The sequence below is a fragment of the Numenius arquata genome, chromosome 1 (genome assembly GCF_964106895.1).
Source record: "Numenius arquata chromosome 1, bNumArq3.hap1.1, whole genome shotgun sequence".
NCBI lineage: Eukaryota > Metazoa > Chordata > Aves > Charadriiformes > Scolopacidae > Numenius > Numenius arquata.
In genome coordinates this window covers 111,950,916-111,973,523 of record NC_133576.1, presented here as the reverse complement: position 1 = coordinate 111,973,523, position 22,608 = coordinate 111,950,916, and the positions used below count along the sequence as shown (strand labels likewise).

Below are 22,608 nucleotides of genomic sequence, written 5' to 3'. Positions count from 1 at the left end.
GGGCTTGTACACATGTTCCAGGGGCTTGTGTGCACCAGCAGTGCCATAGACAGACCCATACACTTCCACATGTCGTGCAAAGCTAGCTGAGATCACACTGGTCAAGGCCACTCCAGAGATGTTGTCTCAGCCTGTGGCAACGGCTATCAAGGCCGCCAAGGGGGAGAGAAGGGTTTCTTTGACACTTGCAGAGCATCCCAAATGGCAGTGTTGAAACACTTGCACCACCCCTCCTCACACAAGGGAAGGAGTTGGTGCCTGTAGGAGGCCAAAGCCCCATGACCCACCCCAGAGTCCTGACTAACAGTGTGTCACGCCCCCAGTCTCTGCATTTTAATCCCCTTTTGAGAAAAGGAAGATTTTGCAAGTCCAGACACAGTGTCACAGCAAAACCTCTGCAGAGCATGGTGTGCCACCTCCGCTGCCAATGTTCAGTCGTCAGATGACACCGGACCTGGCCACAGACCCCAGCCAAGACCAAAGCACAGCTTATCCATGTTCTGTCTTTCTCTGTCACTAGCAGACCATTTGACAGGCATATTCATGGCCTTTCAAGATGCAATTAGTGTCCTTTAATCACTACAGCAGCTTCAGCTACTTAAAATAATACCTTTTTGTGGGACATGATCAATAACCAGCCAGGCGCGGGGCAAGAGGCTACTTTTAACAGCATTGCTGAACATTTACAAACAAAGCTAGGACAGGCAAAACCAGCCAACCATGGCTAAGCTAAAGCTATTTGGTAGACTAAATAAAATTATTTACTCCCCCTAAAATATCTTTAAAGGCCTTACTTGACAACTTTAGACAAAACCAAACACCCAACACTTTTTAAAGTAAGGTTTTTAACAAATGAACCACTAGAAGGCCACCATACTTAACAAAATTACATACTCCTTTTTAATTATGTTTTTCCTTGCCTGAAGCCTTTGCCAAGGTGCTTAAGCCAACCCCTATACCTTGGCACAGCCACGTGAGGAAGGTGTACTACAGGAATGCGATTGTGGAAGGGGAGTCACCCTGGACTAAGAGAGGAAGGTTCACCTCTGTTCGATCATAGAATCATAGAATCATAGAATGGCTAGAGTTGGAAAGGACCTTAAAGATCATCTAGTTCCAACCCCCCTGCCATGGGCAGGGACACCTCTCACTAGAGCAGGTTGCTTAAAGCCCCATCCAGCCTGGCCTTGAACACTTCCAGGGATGGGGCATCCACAACTTCCCTGGGCAACCTGTTCCAGTGCCTCACCACCCTCACTGTAAAGAATTTCTTCCTTATATCTAATCTAAATCTCTTCTCTTCCAATTTAAAACCATTGCCCCTTGTCCTGTCACCACTCTTCCTGACAAAGAGTCCCTCTTCAGCTCTTCTGTAGGCTCCCTTCAGGTATTGATAGGCTGTTATAAGGTCTCCCCGGAGCCTTCTCTTCTCCAGGCTGAACAACCCCAGCTCTCTCAGTCTGTCTTCATAGGAGAGGTGCTCCATCCCTCTGATCATCCTCGTGGCCCTCCGCTGGACCCGTTCCAACAGGTCCATGTCCTTTCTGTGTTGAGGACTCCAAAGCTGGACACAGTACTCCAGGAGGGGTCTCACGAGCGCAGAGTAGAGGGGCAGAATCACCTCGCGAGACCTGCTGGCCACACTTCTCCTGATGCAGCCCAGGACACGGTTGGCTCTCTGGGCTGCCAGTGCACACTGCCTGCTCATGTTGAGCTTCTCATCCATAAGCACTCCCAAGTCCTTCTCCTCGGGGCTGCTCTCCAGCCATTCTCCACCCAACTTGTATTTGTGCCTGGGGTTGCCACGTCCCAGGTGCAGGACCCTGCACTTGGCTTGGTTGAACTTCATGCAATTTGCACGAGCCCACCTCTCCAGCCTGTCTAGGTCCCTCTGGATGGCATCCCTTCCCTCCAGCGTGTCAACTGCGCCACCGAGCTTGGTGTCATCAGCAAACTTGCTGAGGGTGCACTCTATCCCACTGTCCATGTCACCGACAAAGATGTTAAACAGTACTGGTCCCAGTACCGACCCCTGCGGAACACCACTCGTTACTGGCCGCCACCTGGACATTGAGCCATTGATTGTAACCCTTTGGATGCGGCCATCCAGCCAGTTCCCTATCCACCGAGTGGTCCATCCATCGAATCCATGAGTTTCCAATTTTGAGACCAGGATGTCGTGCGGGACAGTGTCAAATGCTTTGCATAAGTCCAGGTAAATGACGTCAGTCGCTCTGCCCTTGTCTACCAAGTCTGTGGCAGTATTGTAAAAGGCCACCAAATTTGTCAGGCACGATTTGCCCTTGGTGAAGCCATGTTGGCTGTTTCCAATCACTTCTTTATTCTCCATGTGCCTTAGCAAGGATTTCAGGAGGATCTGCTCCATGATCTTGCCAGGCACAGAGGTGAGACTGACCGGCCTGTAGTTTCCCGGGTCTTCTTTGTTTCCTTTTTTGAATATTGGAGTTATGTTCCCTTTTTTCCAGTCAGTGGGAACTTCACCAGACTGCCACGATTTCTCAAATATGATGGAGAGGGGCTTAGCAACTTCGTCCGCCAGTTCTCTCAGGACCCGTGGATGGATTTCATCAGGTCCCATGGACTTATGCACCTTCAGGTTCTTTAAGAGGTCTCGAACCTCGTCTTCTTGTACTGTGGGTGCTTCTTCATTCCCAGAGCCCCTGTTCTTGCCCTCCGTGACTTGGGCAGTGTGGTTAGGGCCCTTGCCAGTGAAGACTGAGGCAAAGAAGTCATTCAGTAGCTCAGCCTTATCCACATCCTGGGTGACCAGGTCTCCCGTTTCCTTCCGGAGGGGACCCACAGCTTCCCTCGTCTTATTTTTATCCCTGATATATCTATAGAAGTTCTTCTTGTTATTTTTCACATCCCTGGCTAGATTTAGTTCTGCCTGGGCTTTCGCTTGCCTGATCAGGTTTCTGGTGACTCGGACAGCTTCTCTGTATTCTTCCCAGTCTACCTTTCCCTGCTTCCACCCTCTATAGGCCTCCTTTTTGGTCCTGAGTTTGTCCAGCAGTTCCTTGTTCATCCACGCCGGCCTACTGGCTATTTTGCCCGATTTCTTCTTTTTTGGGATGCACCTCTCCTGAGCTTGGAGGAGGCAATCCTTAAATACCACCCAGCTTTTTTGGGCCCCTCTCCCTTCCAGTTCTTTTTCCCACGCTACCTTACCAATCAGATCTCTCAGGAGATCAAAGTCTGCTCTTTTGAAGTCCAGGGTAGCCAGCTTGCTGCGCACCCTCCTTGCTGCCTTATGAATCTTGAATTCTATCATCTCATGGTCACTGCAGCCGAGGCTACCCTTGAACTTGACATTCCCGACCAGCCCCTCCTTGTTGGTGAGGACAAGGTCCAGCACTGCTCCTTTCCTCGTTGGTTCCTCTATTATTTGCAGAAGAAAGTTGTCGTCGACACATTCTAAGAACTTCCTGGATTTCCTGTGCTCTGCTGTGTTGTCCTTCCAACAGATGTCGGGGTGGTTGAAGTCCCCCATGAGGACCAGAGCGTGTGAGCGCGATGCTGCCCCTATCTGTTTGTAGAGGGCCACATCCTCGCTGTCACTTTGATCTGGTGGCCTGTAGCAGACTCCTACTGTAACATCACCTGCCCCCGTGCTCCCTTTAATCCTGACCCATAAGCTCTCTGTCTTGTCTTCACCCATCCCCAGGTGAAGCTCCATACATTCCAGCTGGTCCTTGACATAGAGGGCAACACCCCCTCCCCTTCTGCCCAGCCTGTCCTTCCTGAAGAGCTTGTAACCTTCCATTCGAACACTCCAGTCGTAAGAGCCATCCCACCACGTCTCGGTGATGCCAATAATGTCGTAGCCCTGGAGGCGTGCGCACATCTCTAACTCCTCTTGTTTGTTCCCCATGCTGCGTGCATTTGTGTAAAGGCACTTCAGCTGGGTGCCTAAAGGGGCCGACTTATTAGCTGAGATGGCAGGTTGAAGGCTCTCTTTGAGTTTTTTTCTGCTCAACCTACGCTTAACCCCCTCCCCCTTCGATCCTAGTTTAAAGCCCTTTCAACAAGCCCCGCCAACTCACTTGCCAGTATCTTTCTCCCCTTCTGAGACAGGTGTACTCCATCTGTTGCTATCCGACTCGGTGCCATATAAAATTCCCTGAGTTCAGAATACCCAAAATTTCGGTGATGGCACCAGTTTCTGAGCCACTTGTTTATCGCAGTTGCCTTTTTATTTCTTTCAGGATTTCCTCCTGCAACTAAGGGTATCGCTGAAAAAATTACCTGTGCCCCTGATCCCTCAACCAGTTTTCCCAGTGTCTTAAAGTCCTTTATGATTGTTTTTAATTTCCTGGATGTATTATATACATCATCACTGCCTACCTGAAAAACTACAAGGGGGTAATAGTCAGAAGGGTTGACTAGAGCAGGAACTTTGTCCAACACGTCCCTGACCCGTGCCCCAGGGAGGCAGCAGACTTCCCTGTGAAGCGGGTCAGGACGGCATATTGGTCCCTCTGCCCCCTTCAATAGAGAGTCACCCACAACGATGACCCTTCTGCTTTTCCTTCTTGAACTAGTTGTGATGCCAGGTTTGCGGCGACGTGGTCTTTCTGGCACATCCTGCCTAGTTGTACCATCCTCCTCTCCAACAGTCAATTCCTCCTGCAGGATTCCATACCGGTTCTGCAGGGGTAACTGGGGAGGTGGGAGAGGCAGGGAGGGGATTCGCCTGCTTCGCCGACTAGGGACCTGTTTCCATTCCCCCTCTTCTCTGAGATCCCCTTCTACTGTCGGGCGAGAGATGGGGAGAGGGTCCTCTGGCTTGTGTGGGGCCTCAACATGTTCTCTTACTCTCAGGGAGTGGGCCCACCAGTCAATCTCCCTCTCACATTCCCTGATACTCCTCAACCTTTCCACTTCCTCCTTCAGCTCAACCACCAGGCTGAGGAGGTCATGACACGCCTACCCAAAGGACTAACTGACCTTCCCTTGCATAGTCTCCCAGAGAACACGGCAAACATGGGGCCCTTCCCACCTTGTCTCAGCAGTGCTGTAGGACTCTAGTCCCAGTGACATCCCCAGTAAGCCCAGATCCAGCATCCTGGATGGAGGCAACTGTGAGCAGCACAGAAGTACCTTGTGGTGCACGGTCCAATGGAGATGTAGGAGCCTGTGATTAACAGCAGCTCCCAGAGCATCTCACTTCTGTGATGCTTCCCCATTTTCCAGTACAGGTCCAGACAAGCCCAGGGAAGTGGCAGAGGGGCTGCTGCACTCCCCTACCAACACATGGGATGAAGAGTGGGGGATGAGGAAGCATGACTCTATGGATGGGGGTGGTGGGAGGCACTGTGCTGCAGAGCAGCAGGCAGCCTCAGGTCATCCACGTGCTGCAAACAGCAGGGAATCAGCTTTGTTTTCCTTGCTTGAACTGTCCCTTGGGACTTTGAGTGACACTTTCCAGTGGAGCTGAGGCAAGCTGAGATTGTCCCTGAGTTGCTGTAACCTACTCAGTGTCACGTCATTCTTGGCCCGGACAGAGGGGGTTAGTTGTGAGGGGTGGGGGATGGAATCCATGATCACTGCTCCAGATGGTGCCCGTTCACTGGGACCCATGTCATTATTATTGTTATTATTCTAGTTGCCGGTTGGGGTTAAACCACCACACAGTCAAGCAGCTACTCTGCCATACTGACAAGATATATGTTCCCCACTTGAAAATTTTGAGCCTTTTCCCTGAAGAGCTTGGCAAGAAAGGTGGTCTCATGCACATGTTGTAATGCATGTGCAGAAGAAAAGACTTCAGCTTGCCCTTCCTAGGCTGTGATTAGTCTGCAAGCCTGAGTCCAAGCACGCAAATGCTCATAGCAAAGCAGGCTACAGAACAGCAAGTAGGAGTCTTCAGTGCAACAAGCCTCAAATATGAAACCTGACTGTGTCAAACTTTGGTGACTGTGGAGCAATCAGAATTTTGGATGCTAAAGATTGATACCATCAGACTGCAGCAATCTTAATTTAAGACTCACATATATGTTTTTCTTCAGCCTTTACAAGCCAAGAAAAAAAGCAGGCATTCTAGCTTAATTTTACAACACACCAGACATTCATGAAAGAGCTGAAGTAAAATAGTTGAAAGTCAATGCATGTTAGCCATGCTCTACAAAAAAATCAAGATTCTCTTCATACCTTAAAATCTAAATGTTACAAAGTGATCCCCAGAGCTTCCATTTAGAGATTTAAATTATCCTCCCAACCTTTCAAGGTATAAAACTCAAAATATATGAGTAAAAACATATTTTAAAACGTATGTGAGAAATCTCAAGCCAACATATCACAGGCTTCTATACAGAAACATAATGCTTAGCATATAATATGATATGATACCATACAATATCATACCACCTCTTAGTCTAACAGCAAAGGAGATACAAGAATAAATTGTCACATATATTTGTTACTTTAACAAGAATATCTATCTCAAGTGCAGTGTCCTTTAGAGGTCTGACAAGGATAAATAGCCAGGTTTCTTAAAGCACCACATTAGTGAATATCAGAATATAATTAGAGAAGGTATGGATTAGCATTTCTTGACCTTTTACTATGACATTAAAAAATACCTGATTATCAGGTATTCACTGATAATCTTGAGATTACTGAAACTGACAGTTATTGAAATATAACCAGATTAACCCCAAAAGCTACAGTCCTAAGTGCTTTAGCCCTAAAAGGCGGGTTAGTTCCCTAAGTGATTTAATTAGATACGCTGAATTATTAAAGATTAAAAATTAACACTCCTCTTCCCCAAATGCGATCTGGACAGTTTGTTTTCTATAATGATATTCCAAAGGAACATTTAAAAGGAAAAACAGAACATGAATTAGCTCTTTAAAAGTCTTGTAATCTCAGAACAAAGCAAATTATTGATCTATTGCTAAAACCAGTATTTACATTAGTTTAATAAATAAATAAATAAAATCACTGTAAAGGAGACTTCTCTCCATTCACACTCCTTAAGAGAACATTAAACAAAAATTAGTGACAATACAAACCAATTATCACAGATCATGCTTCTTACCCTGGTAATTTTTCACTAGTGTCATCTTGTTGTAATCTTCTGATAAAATGAATTCCTGAGGGAGGGGAAAGAAAAAAACCAAAAGAAACAGAGCTTAGAGATGTAAAGTGTTTGAGAATGGTTTTATCTGAATTTGTTACCAAGGTAAGCTCTCCCTTCCTTGCAACCACAGCCTTGTCTATAATTTTGCGTACCTCCACCTAAAAAACTAAATTATTTCACTTTTTAAAGCTGCCTAAGGAACAACATCATGAGTGCTTTTGAACAGAATGGTGGAGATAAAAGAGGAACTATTTAAAAAAAAAAAAAAAAAAAGGTCAAGAAAGCTGACAGAAATGGCTGGCTACGAGCTGAAGTACCACAAAAGGAGACCTGAGATCTGGTGTATAGCAAATGCCTGTTGCTTAGGACTGCCTGGGCAGAAACCTGCATGTGTGTGTCTATACACATGTGTACACTATGTACATACACTACACCCATGTGTGGTGGGACCCAGCCTGTGGGCTTGATCCTGTGGCCAGGGAAGAGCATACCTAGGGGGACTGGCTCAACTGTCCTGCTGCCTTGATGCTGCTGTTTAACCACCGATATGTCTTTGGCATGAGGAAATGATGAAAAAAGCAGCTAAGAGTCTACATGGGAGCCTCAGTTCCTGGAAAACCCCCATGTGGTTAAACTGACTGAGCACCTGGATGTCCCTGTGGTTGGTTTTAAAGAGGAGAGGTTGCTCAAAGCAGGGGAAACAGAGTGGCCACGACACAACTCCTGCAACATCTCTCTGGAGGAAACACCCAGGCAAGGGGTAGGCTCTGCAGCACCTCCGCATGAATTAGCTGTCAAACTGCTGTCAGGCATCTACATGCGTACACCACGTACTCAGAGAAACACAAAGGAAAAACAAGGAGTGTAAAAACACATCATATTAATAATTTATAGCAAACTACACAGAATCACAGTGTAGTTTTCACATAGAAACTCCCTGAATCACAGAAACTTCCTGAATCATAGAATCATAGAACTGTTAGGGTTAGAACGGACCTTAAAGATAGTCGAGTTCCATGGGCAGGGACATCTCCCACTAGAGCAGGTTGCTCAAAGCCCCATCCAGCCTGGCCTTGAACACTTCCAGGGACGGGGCACCCACAACTTCTCTGGGCAACCTGTTCCAGTGTCTCACCACCCTGACAGTAAAGAATTTCTTCCTGATATCTAACCTAAAACTCCTCTCTTTCACTTTAAAACTATTACCTTTTTTTTTTTTTTCCTATTGCTCCACTCCCTGATGAAGAGGGGACAGAAGAAGTAAAACCTAATTTATTTAATCTGGAAATAGGCTGAAAATAAGAGGATTATAAACACAACATAAGTTAAATTTTAAAGCATACGGTTGTGAAATATTCATGTATAAGCACTGCCAAAAGCACTGTGCAACAGCAGAGAAGACTGGACTTCAGAAGCCTACAAACTGTTTTTAAGGTAAACCAGACATTTAGTGCAAAAGAGCATGAGAAGACATTCTAACTACCAAAAAGCCATTATTTACCCACAGTTTCCAACCAAGAATGAAAAAAAAAAGTCATTCTGCATTTTCTGTGGGGTCACTGTAGGTAATCTGCACAGCTTTCCAGCACCAGGATGACCCTGACAGGTCATGTCTACTGCTTGGCATCAAGGTGGAGAGGCTACAATACTCATTGGTGAAAGTTCTACAGATCCCAGCTTCCAGGAAAACAACTGTGAGTCAGTTGAGGCAGCTATGCATTTTACTGTTTCTAGGTTTCTGTTCCTAAATTAGTTATAAATATGTTCTCTTAAATCGTTCTACTTCTTTCTTTCCTTAATCTGCTCCACCTCCCGTTAAGCTCTCCCCTAGCAGCTGAGGACTGCAGTGGGGAGTATTATTTAAACAGCAGTAACAAATCAATTAAGTCAGCTGGATTTCTATACCAGGGTCACCTTAACTCTACAAACCACAGCACGTTAAAAATCTGATATACCTCTCTAGCTACTTACAGGGGAAGTGGTTTTTGTTAACCACTGCCTGAAGAATGCTAAACCACCACATGAAATTCTTTACTACAAAGCCTACTTGAAGCAAGACCCTTTGCTATGAATGCTAACTTTCTGCTATTGTTACCTAAAGAGAAACATCTTCAATTGCCGCAAGACACGGTGGGAGACTATGTCTGCCTTTCCCACCAATTTGGCTTTTGTGGTACCGACCCCAGCTTTCGCTATGCTAGCACACAGATGCTGGTGACTTCAGGCAGGATGAAGAGTGTGGTTTGCATTCTCATTTTTCTTTGCATTTTCCCCTTGATAAATTTGATGTGGCCATTCTATCCCATGATCTGAACAGTCCAATAGTTTTAGTGGAAGACTGAAAAGGCTTTTGAGTCTGTCCATTATAATAGAGTGAATCAAACACTACTGCAGTTCTTAAGATTTACCCAAGTATTGATTAGCTCTGTACACTTTAACACAAACCACAGCTATGTACTATTAATATTCTGCTCCATCCAAAGAGATAAACAAACAGTACAAAATCAACGCAGTTCCATTAACCTGAATACTGGATATAATTTTTTCTTTTTTTTTTTTTTTTTCTGAAGACTTCTTGCTTCTCATTTTCTCCTTTGAAAGCATATGATAATTTGCAACGCATTTTCTTGTTTTGCATTTTCTAATCTTTCTCCAGTTCTTTTACACCCTGCTCCCCTTTACACTATCACATGTTCTTCCATTGCATTCATTCCCCTCTCTTTCTCAAGGCCAAATGTTTTAGTTGCGTCAATAGACAGGTATTTTAGCACAGGGCACCTTGCTCAAGAAATTCATGCCCTATTGCACATACATTGTGTCATCTGCACTACAAAAACACCGACTACATCTCTTTAACATTGTACCAGCAGAAATTGTTTTTTTTTTTTTTATCCTTCCATACGTAGATGTTTTGCTCCTCTTAGAGCTGCTGATGCACAGTTCTCATTATGCAGCCTTTTGGCTCTTCTTAATGAGCTAGAAAGGCTGGGGTCACCCACACAGCTCAGTCAGTGCTTGTTAACAGAACAGAGAAAAATTTCCAATTCCTTTGCGAGCCCTTTTGCAAAGGAGGGACATATATCAGAGCGCTCAAGATGGCAAAACCAAAACCTCTCCTTGCAGAGATTAAAAACATTTTTTCTGGCCAGATCATTCTCTGCTCTTCAGGGGGTTTTGGGAGCTACTTTACTACTCTTTTTGCCATATTGAAAATGCCAGTTTTCAGTCTTGGCTCTTTCAGGTAAGCTTGTTATTCAACAGTGACTTGGTACCATGAAAGCCTTCATAAAGCAGAAAGGAGAAATCTCAAGTATCTGAAAAGACTGTCCAGTTTAAAGCTCACTGTTGTACAAAGACTCAACTATACCTTCATGGAGCACACCTCCCTCACACTGAAACATATACACCCCCCACAAACATCTCTTAAGCCTAAGACCTCTGTAAATCCTCATCTTGGAGATATTATAAGGATTTTGTTTCAAATTACTCTTGTTAAGGCAAAAAAAACCCCCACACTCAGGTGTGTGCTATTTCAGAGGCTTGGCTACAGAGAGGGCTGACATGGCCCAGGCTTTAAGGAAGACTCACATCTTTCCAGAGCTGCAGGTGGATGCCAACTGATGCACCCCAAAATAGCACTACAGACCTCTGCTTAGGCAGCTGAATCAATTTCTGAGAGTTAATAATCTTTATTTATTGGTTAGGTGTTATTCATTGACAACCTAGTTCCCACCTCAGGGAATTTACAGTTCGTACTCTAATAGATGACAGCATTTTGACAGCACATTGCAGATCTCCTTAAAGGCTTGACTTTGTCCTGTTAACACAAGTGGCCAACAGTACTCTCACCATGTCTTCCAGAGATCAACAAACCTGCTTCAGAAATGGAAGAGAATGAAGACTCTTAAATCTACTGTCAGACCCTACATCTCTGTCTGTTGCAAAGAGATCTCTATAAAATGATTACGGTGTTTTGACTTTATAAAGTATAAAAGCTGGGAGAGGACAGAAACTATCACATCGTTTTCTTGAAGTTAAAAATAGCAAACTTCCCATAGTGGCAGAGGGGAAAGGTGCACATAAGCAGGTAGAGCCTGACTCAGTTTTGGGTATTCAAAGTATTCTTTCTATTCATGTAGACACCTGCAATATCAAATGATGTGGAAGATGAATCTGTCTTAATAAGTACCACTGCCAAGGAAAAATTCTGAAGGGGTTATTCTGGTGCCCTGTTTTCCTTGTGGCCTGCTCGAAGTGTGTAACAGCTTTGTCTAGAGCTTTGTACAAACATGCTTTGTACAAGCATGGTCAGCAAAAAAGATCAATTTAATTTAGCTTCAGCTACCCAAAAACTAAATCCCTCATTTAAATCTCCCAGAAACAGGCAGATAGATTTATGCCATTCTAAGACATCTCCTAGAGTAAATAACATGGGTGCCTCCAAAGGCACTTCACCTCTCCTCTACTGGCTGCAGAACATAATGATTAACTTTAGAAAGTTAACTTTCAGATAGACAAAATTAGGTGAGGAGTCTCGTCTTGCCTGTGGAAGTCTCTTGTCTACTGCAAATAATAGACCTTTCCTCTGTTTCTTCTTGAAATCTTCTTGTATCTTGAGAGACTTGCACCCATCAAAGCATGTTTTTCTCCACTTCAGAGCAAGGAATTTATGACCATGATAAAGTCTTTTGGCTTCCAAAAGGGACATTAGGGAGTCCCTAAGATGTAAAGTAACAGAAATGCAATTTCTTCTCAAAAAAAGTTCACAAAGTATAAAAAAAAAAAAAGATCATAGAAACTTTTTTTTTTCTTTAGGTACCACTGCTCTTCAAGCAAGATGCTAGACAATGTTTCACTCAAGAGAATGGTCTGCTGTGCTGCACAAATGTTTGTGCAGCCTTCATGTTGAGAAGTTACAAAAGGTTGAAAACAATCTCTTCATCTTTGTAGAAGCCAAAATTGCCACCCTGTTTCACAAGGAAAGGCGGCCATACAAGCTCACCTCATGGTGGCTTTGCTGGAACATCTTTCTTTGACAATAGCATTGCTGCCCGTCCTTCTCAAAATGCACCATACACATTTCTGAGGTGCCAGGCTTACAAGCAAAATCCATACATTTTACAAAAATTTCATGTAAAAGAAAAGAGGCAGTTCCACTTTCTTATCCCCATCTACATCTGAAAGCAAAAGCAGTACTTCCTTGCACTGCAAAAAGATCAGTTTGAGATAATGTGGCACTTGCATGAGTAATTATATCAGTTTATAGCCCTTGCCAGGAGTCCTTTCTTTCTACACAAAGCAAAGATGCAGAATGATTTTCAGCATTTTTTGTCATCCTGCACCCAGCCTACACAAGAGTGCTGGGCATTATCAGAAGTGCCAACATGGAACAGCTGACTAATTCCCAAATATTTCATGCCTCTCAAGTAAATTGCCTGTACTTTCCTTTTGAGGGCCATGCAGTTGAAAGTAAGGGCACCAAGGTCACCTTGTTGCAGTAAATTCTCTTATTTTGTGGTCAGTGTGCCTTACTTGTATACTCCTGTGCTAAACTGATCATCATAGCTGTGCCAGAGAAGAAAAACTTATCCTTTCCTCCAGAGGGTGGTTGTAACCCGCTTCCAAGTACCTGGGGGTTTTATCTTACACCCCAATATTGCTGGGACTTGAATATGGTGCTACCCTTGCTCTTCTTCCATTCCCACCTCCATCACTTCTTGTAGCACATTACAGTTGTGGCTTCTCTTACAAGCCTCCGGTTTACTATAGAGAGGAACATTTCATCCCTCGTGGAAGTTTGTGGAGTTCATTTTCTGCACAATCCTCTACCACACAACTGCCTGCAGCTACAGGGGACTAAATCAACCAACACAGACAAGCCCTTCCCCCTGTATCCAGAAGACTGGGAAAAGAAAAGCCCAGCTTAGCAACAAATAGAATCTGCCTTAGACATAGCAATATATAAGTACCCAAATTCACATGTTGGTTTCTCACCTGCTATCTCATTTACCTTCTTTAGCTTCAGAATGGAATTTGACTCCCTTCAGACTCAAGCACCCTCTGATTCTTCAAGGCATAATGCCTCAAAGACAAAGGACACATCTCTTCCATCATGCCATTTAAATACCTTATTTACAGTCCTCACATTCCTCCACATTCTTCATAGGCCTGGTGAAAACAAAAGTGTCCAATAGGACTGGCAAATTACAGCTATTTCGGAGTGGGAAGGAGGGAATTTCAGAGGTGCAGGGAATTCTCTGGCAGCTGCCCCATCTCCTACATACAAAAAGAGAAATCTCCTACAGGCACCAAAAAAAAAAAAAAAATATCTCTGCTACTAGCCATTAATAGCTTTATAGGTCAAAAACTTCGCATCTTTGATACAGCTCACAGGCAGCAGCTAAAAGGGTCACACAGCCTTTCCCAAATACCATCTCAGCTTTAGTGCAGAGAGCTGCCCTTATGTCAACCTGCAAACACTCATTCAGTTATAAAGCCCATAAGGCAGAGACAATAGCAGTAAAAATCTGAAATGATGGTAAAGTGATCTTAAACTGGAAGAGGAGTCTATTGATGAGGCAGAGGTGAAAAATACCTCTCTGACCCATGACTTTTCCACAAAGTGATATAGCTCTTTACTTATCATCCTACAAGAAATACCCAATGAATAAGGTTAACTGTTACCCTCTGTCCCAAATCTAAAAGACAGACTTGTTTTGTACCCAGCTTCCTTTCCACACACATAGATTTCTCTTAGGTGTTAATGAACCAAATCTTTCAGCAACAGAACTGCCAGTTAGGAGCAACTCCTCTGAAGATGGTTTTTCCCCTCTTAATAATTGCTTTCAGAAAACTTTGGTGTGGCATGATTAACAAGGCAGTCAAATTTAATAAAACAACAACTGGTTTTCTGTGTTGTTATTTTTTTTAAAGATATGCAAATTAAGACAGTTTGTTTAATTGCCTAATAAATATTGTAAATACCACCCAATCTCTTTGTGGCAGTTGGAATGAAATTTGTAATAAACTGCCATTTTCTACACTACAGCTTCAGTTCCACTAGCAGTAAAAAAGTCTCTCTCCCAAACACTAGCAAAAATATCCTCACCACAACATCACACATATACTTCTCAAAAGGGAAGCATTTCAACTAGAAATCTTTGGATGTACTTACTGAGATTGTACCATTGTCTAGACCTATGGACAGCCTTCTGGTTTCCGGGTTAAAAGACATGCATGAACATGGAGCTGAAAAAAATGAACATGTTGATGAAGTTAACAAAACTGAGATTCTCATTTTCTTGAAATTCTGGAAAGCCTAAAACTAGCTAACATGCTTTATGATGCTGTTCAGCATTTTTCCCCTTCCAATAGACAGCATTTAAAAAAAAAAAAGCGTTCTTGCAATTCATTCAACCCTATCCTATTAGGACATGGAACAATGGCTATTTCTTGCTCCAACTCCTTCATTTTTTCTTACTAGTTATCTGAAAACAGGCATGTCATACAAGAGCAGTGGTAGTGTTTTGATATGAGGCACCTGACATTTCAGTATAAATCTGAGAGATTACTTAGCTGAATAATTTTGTTTTTTACATTTGCCTGAACTTTACTGACAATAAAAGAAAACAGAGCATTATGTCAGAGCCTTGCATCCCATACCTGCAGTAAGAAAGGTAACTTGTAGGAATCAACATATCAGCCAATATTAAGGACTGTGACTCCAACTACCCCCCAGACAACACTATGACAGTATCACATACTATGGCCAAAATAAATGACTATTGAAAACTAGCCATTGCTTTATTATATCACAATCACTCTAATAAACATCGGGATATACTCTTAAATGGCACACAAGTCAGTCATACTATGCTCCCTTGAGGATCCGGCAAGGTTCACATCAAGTGTAAAACCAAACTTTTCTTGCAAGGATTCAAGAGCTCTGGTTGGTTTAATTGAGAAACTGAAGTTGCATTCAGAAGGCATGGATCTTTTTAACTGCTCCACACAGCAGCAGGCAGCTGGGAGCCCTGCTGTCCCGACAGAAACCTTCCAGAATCATTTTTCAGCAGCAATTGCCACGTGCAGCTAGGAGCAGGCATTCTTACTTCTTTGATAGTGATAAGAATGTTTTCTTAAACCATATTCTTGTGATAAATATAGAGCACAGTCAGATGCACTTTTAGCTCTGCTATCCTCCCCTCCCCTTGGTTTCTAGTCTCCTTTTTGATTACTCGCAGTGTTTCTGTTACTAACAAGCTTGGAGTCCCCTCTCTCTTTTGCAGTACTGTATATCTGGTATATTCTCATTTTGTGTAACATCTCACATAGGATTAATCAGTCCATAGCTCAGCAAGTCTTCCTTGATAGTTTAGTTGGCAGCAAAGCTATATGAAGAAGAGGAAAGTCTATGTTGACTGTTTAATAAAACTGGTTCTACATTCAGTATTGACTTTCCCTTGATATGCTTCCTAAAGGACAACCAACTGCAAGCAGAAAGCCTACCAGATCCACATCCAGGCAGGCACCTCCATTTATTTCTCTCCTGGAAGGGCTGACTGAATTAAATCAAAGAAAAAGCTTCAGTTCAAGGAAACTGCCAGAAGGGAAACACTTAAATTAGGGCTACTAACAGTGACATAATTGCTTCTTTCTATACCTCTCCCTCAGAAAAGGCAAACTCGAATCATGCCTTTGGATGGTGGTGCATTTACTATTATATTGATGCTTCTAGGGTTGTAGCAGAATGAGATGGTTGTAGGAAAAACAGACAGAAAAAAAAAAAGCAATTCTAAGCAGAATAAATATCAAATCCTTTTAAAGGCACTTAATGCCAGAACAGGCATATTTTACATATCAGCTTTCAAACACTAGGCACTGTGCATACATTGAAAGAGGTACTAGTAACTCTGAAGGCAATAAACAGCTCGCAGAGAAAAAGTCTTAGGTAAATTAGCTATTTGAAGTATGCTTTTCCCAAATAGCCTGAAACACTTCAGACACAAAAGGTGCAAGCAACTGCTTGACACAGGTTGATTACAAAAAAGTCCCTTCTAAATTCCTGTCTCCTGTGTACACAGCCATAGCAGTGTAAAGATACTTATTTTGCTATAACCATTTTCCTAAGGGAATTCTTCAGTAACATGTGCTCTTGGAAAAATCATTATGTCAGCACCAAAACTATGCCCACACAAGCTACACTAATGTAGTTAAAGTGATGCCAGTTGTAACAAGACTGCAGCAGCTTATGCTTTAGTAGAAATGACATTCAGATACTTAAGCACTTAGACTCATTAAGAAGAGAGGGAGGAAAAAAACCCAACAAACCAACAAAATGCAAACAACCCCCCCACCAAACTACCCCAAACCCTAAGCTTCAGAGATTTTTAAGATCCCTTTAAAATAATAGCCAGGAAAAATAACAGCACTCTGAAGGCTGCCTACATCAGTACCTAGCTATGATTTGGACTTCAGACTGGAAAAAAGATTGATCTGAACTACTACAGAGGACAGGCAGGATATTACTGATGCAGAAGTCTGTAGTCTTTTTCTTAAATACAGGGCAAACACACACTGATTTTAGCTTTTGGAAAATGAATTATGGAGTAAAAGCCCAATTACATACTTCATGCTCTCATCAGTGTATCACCTGTATTAGAGGATGACAGAAGTAGAAGAGAAATAGAAACTTTCTACCTGCAGTTTCAAGAACCACCCTTTGAAGAGCCTAAAAGCAGCATCGTTTAAGACTGAAGGGGCATGTTTTGCTTTGCAGTTTTTTTAACCTCCTGTTCCAAGCACAGGGTTAGCTAGGAAAACCATCATAAGACAGAGAGTGTATTATCTGCCTTAAAGACTGGATATGGATACTCCACTGTTCCTCACTACAATAAATCCTTTACTCTGTTTCACATCTGTGAGAGGTTTTTGGTTGGTTGGGTTTGGGTCTTTTTAGTTGGCTTTTTTTTTTTTTTTGGCAAACCTTACTTCTCTTGAATACAATTCCTTTCCATTTCATTAATTTGTGTCCACTAAGTTGGCTTTTTTCTCCTGTACAGATACTGCCCAGAAGTCACACATCTAACCACGATTACTTGTCTATAATCTGTGTTGCACATGTGTAACCAAGGGAACACATCAAACCATGAGGAGGGTTAACCTGCTCATCAGAGGTCTGTTGTTAATACAGCTGTTGAGACAACACTGGCTGGAATGAAGAAGATGCGTTAGGTAGGTTTCCAGCTTACCAACTTGCCTTACTGATGATTTAACAGTGTGTATAACATCCACAGCTTGCTCTTTCTCATGGGCTAGAGGAGTTGATCAAAAACGTGGCCACCATGCTGTCCAGAATTTTCCAACCACAGAAACACCCATAGGCAGGGCATAGAACTTCATAATTGGGGAAATCCCACCTCTTAACAGCAGCAAATGTAGCTATTTAGAAGGGATCTACAATCTTGATCTTTTTTTCCAGGTATTTAATGGGTTTCACGTTCAGAATGCACTGATGGCCTCATTTGGGTGCAGAGCTTGACCAAAGCACATGGCTAACTTGGCCCAACTCCTCATCCTCCTCATTTCCCAGAGTACCTGGCATGCAAACTCAGTTATTAAGGCTACCTGATATCAAATCATAAAAGGGTGTGCGTCATGCACCACCATAACCAAAGTCACAAGTCATGCTAAGGGCGTATCTATGGGTGGAACTGTCATTCAGAGCTTGCTAAGCAGCACAAAGGCCCAATCATGCCTACTACATTTTTACACAGAGAACCTCTGGGCAATTGTTGTTCTCTAGACAACAAAAACCAATGTGAACCTAAAGCAGAGGACCATCAAAAAGGTGTTCCACACAAACAGACAGAATGATCATTTCAAGTGAAGTGCAGACTTGTACAAAGGCTGACTCCGAGTCCTTCCTATGACTTCCTAGCTTAAAGCCATGGCTGATAGCAATGTAATTGGCATTGCTCCAGTCGTTAATTATACCTGATCATTCTTGAAACTGGTGAATAACACAGCATAATTTTAGTATCTTGTGGCTCAAAAGCTTACCAGCCTTCTAAGTGAAGGAGCAGTGTCAGGTGTTCAAATTTATGAAGGAGCCTTAAAATAGTCCCCTTTGAGTGGATCTGGATCTACTCCATCATTTCCAGTGAAGCTGTTATTACTGGCAATAACACAGCCTTGCTAAGACCAGAGGAGGACCTAACAAGATTTTAAAATGCAAGTGTATGCAAAAGTATCATATGGAAAAAGAGAAGGATCATTGCCAAACTGCTAAGACAGTCATTTCATAACAGTTTGACTGGGGAAAGCAGAACTCTTAGGACAGGTCAAGGGGACTCAGGCCACCGCTAGTGATCGTGACAGAGCTCCACAGACTGCCATATTGTTATCTGGTTTCCCATACATTTTCGAGCAAAATATTGAGCAGAAAGTACCTTTGAAGCTTGACATACTCTTATGAGCTAGTCCATCACCAAAGGAAGAAGAGAGATCCTCCTCTCTACAAAATGAATGCTTTCTTACAGCAGGCAGTCAAACACCATGGCCACTCTAGGGTCCCAAGCTGATGTTATTGTGGTATTAAAAGTTATATCTATTCAATATTTTATGTATCATGGAGACAGATGTCTCTTCGAAATCTAGCCATCTTAGCTTAAAATAATTCTTTTTACAGTAAGAACACCTTGATGGGACTTGATATGTGCTCCCAAATCTGTGAATTTAAGGTCAGCTTTATAAGCTTTCCAAAGACAGGCTAACCTAGCACATCTTGAAGCTGACTGAGGAGTATCAGCACACCCTTGCTGCTGGTGACCTGCAGAGTTATACTCCTGCACTCAGCCACAGGGGTCATGACAAACCGGTATGGCTGTGATTTCTTCAACTGTCTCCTGCAAAAACAGACACTGATCTGCAGTTTCTTTTAAAGCATGAACACTCTCTGTGGGAGAGAAGACATATAGCTGATCGTACTGGAGGGATCCATCAGGGAGACCTGGCTTTCCATATTTAATTGCAAGGGTAAAATGATTCTTCTTCACTGGAAGATCTGCTTTCCCTGTCTAGTATCCTCTCTATCATATAAGCTGCTGCAGGATATTAAGCTCTTATCAAATAAAACCATTTACCATTGCAGTCTAATGGACTGAGCACACGCAGTAGGAAGGGCAGAGTGATTTATACTGGAGACTTACAAAGCTTTACGGACACCATTAGTGGCAGAATATAAGACTACATTTTGAGCTCCCACATTTTTTAATCTATGTTTGCATTAAATGCTCGTCCCTTGCTAGCATATCTGTATCCTTTTGCTGCTGTAATCCCTGATGCCTCTCAGAAGCATTAGCATGCAACTTGGTAAAGCTTCACAGAAATCAAGAGGATTGTTCAAGAATAATATTTAACACAGAGTGGTAAGCTTGCATAACATAAACATAAAGCTTCATCAAAAACAGAAAAAGCCATTTTACAAATACACCATAGATAATGAACATCTCCTTATACTTACATGGCATTGCATGGTATATGCTGGGCCAGTACTGCCCACTGTCTCTCTTCAGCCAGACACGAACTGTTCTACAAAAGAAAAAAAACACAAGACACATGAGGAAGAATGAAAAAGTAACCATGAATGAAAACAAAGTGGTGACAATGAATGCACAAGACCTTCTTCAAAGTTAAATTATTTTTCTGAGAGGGGAAAACAAACATGCAAACTCCTACAGCAGCCTTGTGCATCAACCTCAAATTAACTTCTGTAAGGTGATGAGGGTAGCCCATTCCTTGGTTCCACTTAACACTTAACATCTTGGCTGAACACAACAGTATTTGGAAACTGCTATGGCTTTTTGTTCTTTGCTTTTCCCAAGGAGTGGAATACCACTGTTCATTCAATGCCTCAGATGAGGATTTGGGATACCCCTCGTGTCCCAGGAAGCCACACCTGTACCAGCCCATCCAGTTCCCTGCAGAAGCCTTCCCTCTGCTCTCAGGGTAGGCTTTGGTCCATCTGCTGCCTGTTGTTTTGCTTCAGGAAAACTTCTAAGCAAAGAAATGAGGTTCTGAGATTTTCAGCTTCTCTTTACTAAGATTATGTCCATTTGTGCCAACAATGAGCTCTTCAGCTTCAGGACCTTCCCCTCTCTCCTTGATGTACTCAAGAGTGCTATCAGACGCCCACTGAGCATCAGGCTGACAAAGCCAAACTCTTATCCTTCTCTGAAGAGGATGATCAAGGCAACAGGGAGCCTGGCAGTCCTCCTCTGCCCCATCAGTTTGGAGTTGCTGTCCTCAAACAGAGGCACCTACAACCACACAGTGCTCCAGGCCTCTCCACGAACACATCAGTGGTCTCCTCTCTGCTACAAAAGAGGAACGTATCCCAATGTATCTCAGGATTACTTTTGCTTTCTCATAACCATGCCATACTGGCAGCTCCCTGTCATTGAATCCACACCCTTCACACACTTGAGATGCCTGTTGCTTGTCTTCTGAGCAGAGGATTTGGACTGATATACTATCTGGGTCATTAAATATTTATTATTTCAGTCATCAGTGTCATCCACTTGTTTTGGTCCAGTCTCTGAAGCCTCTTTCTAATTGAAGCTCTCTCTTGAGTTCATCAGCTAATTTCATCAAACCATGCCTAGTAACAGTGTCACCAGCTAAAGCAGCAGGCAACCAGTAATCTCCTGCTGGTTCCTGCATAGCTGAGGTGACTGTCATCTCAATTACAGCCAACTGTTACCTGCCTTACTGTTCCTCAAATCCTTATCATCTTCATTTTTAACTAGTAAACTCTCCATATAATACTGTGTTCCATGTGTTACTGATTTACACCAAATATACTAACCTTCTCTAGAAAACTTAGTTATCCAAGACAGCATCATGTTAGTGTAGAACAAGAGATTTTTAACCCAACACCCACTTCTAGTCAGTCTTTTCCACCAAAGTTAGTAAGCAATAGTAGATACAAGAGGGATCTTTAAAACTATTGTTAAACATAGCCTTATTTTCCTGTATAAAAACTATAACTTGCACTTGGCAATATCAAGGAAAAAAAAAACAAAAACAAGCAAGAATGGCTCTTTCCAGTTCATGAAATGTGGAAATATAGCTCATGAAGAAGACTACATGGTCATTACACTGCTACCTCATTTTCATGGAAAAGCCGTTTTCAGCCCTTTTTAGCCCGGAAAAGTTTAGAGCAACATGTTAATCACAGAATGATATGGGGTTGGAAGGGACCTCTGGAGCTCATCTAGTCCAGCCCCCCTGCCAAAGCAGGTCCACCTAGAGCAGGTTGCACAGGAACGTGTCCAGGTGGGTTTTGAATGTCTCCAGAGAAGGAGACTCCACCACCTCTCTGGGCAGCCTGTTCCAGTGCTCTGCCACCCTCAAAGTAAAGAAGTTCCTCCTCGTGTTTAGATGGAACTTCTTATGTACGAGTTTGTGCCCATTTCCTCTTGTCCTGTCACTGGGTACCGCTGAAAAAAGACTGGTCCCATCCTCTTGACACCCACCCTTTAAGTATTTATAGGTGTTGATCAGATCCCCCCCTCAGTCTTCTCTTCTCCAGACTAAAAAGACCCAAGTCCCTCAGCCTTTCCTCCTAAGAGAGATGTTCCAGGCCCCTAATCATCTTTGTGGTCCTCTGCTATACCCTCTCTAGCAGTTGCCTGTCCTTCTTGAACTCAGGAGCCAGTTATATATATATATATATATATATAAAATATATTATAAATTGTTCTAAGATGTTACATTCACAAGTCTGAACAGAGATGTCATGCAATACAATAAAGCAATTCAACTAGTTATCCACCCTGCAAGCCTCAAGCTAAGTGCTGCACCATTATGTGTTCCCAGATTGCATATATCCAAAATCAGATTTCTGCTCATCCTTCCCTGCATCCAAACTCATTTTTCAGCAAGTATTTCAGAGACCTGCGTATTGGGCACCACAGGAGCTTCATCATTTTAGAAATGTCACAAGCATACACTTTGACACAGCACGTGGCTCTAAAAACCAATATTCCACTGGGTTAGAAAGCAAGTCCCATGGTTAGAAAGCACTCACAAATTACTCAAAACATGTAAAATTCAGTATAATTAACTTCCTAAGTCTAACCGCCTTTTTGCCACGAACACATTGCAAAATTTGAAGTAGATTTGAAGCAAAACCACTAATACTTTTTCAGGGAGAATTCATCAGCTGATAACAATGCTGATAATCGTATTGTCAATAGGGATAGGGCCAAATCCTTCTGTCATTCCTTGCTGTAGCTGACCATAGCTGTTGTCATAGCAGCACTCTGATTCCAGATCTCGGGTCTAGGAAGACATCCACAGGCAGAGGGCTCTATGCCAGGGTCCACCCAAAGGGGTCCATCTTTGCTAAGGAAGTGGTCACTGTAATTCCGGAACCACATCAGCCTCTCTGTTTCCCAAAACAGGCAAGCTCTTATTAAGGTGTTTATCCTCATCAAGTGAAG

At 42.9% G+C, this 22,608-nt stretch overlaps 1 protein-coding gene across 1 annotated transcript in view; it reads right to left on the bottom strand.

Moving 5' to 3' along the window:
• The window catches only part of WDFY2 (WD repeat and FYVE domain containing 2), a 70,917-nt gene that overhangs the window by 15,553 nt on the left and 32,756 nt on the right, over positions 1 to 22,608 (bottom strand). The window contains exons 2-4 of the mRNA XM_074151639.1: positions 19,626 to 19,693; positions 14,277 to 14,350; positions 7,061 to 7,115 (exon numbers count right to left, since the gene is read on the bottom strand). Coding sequence (XP_074007740.1) covers positions 7,061 to 7,115; positions 14,277 to 14,350; positions 19,626 to 19,693 — 197 coding nt within the window. The remainder of the gene's footprint in view (positions 1 to 7,060; positions 7,116 to 14,276; positions 14,351 to 19,625; positions 19,694 to 22,608) is intronic.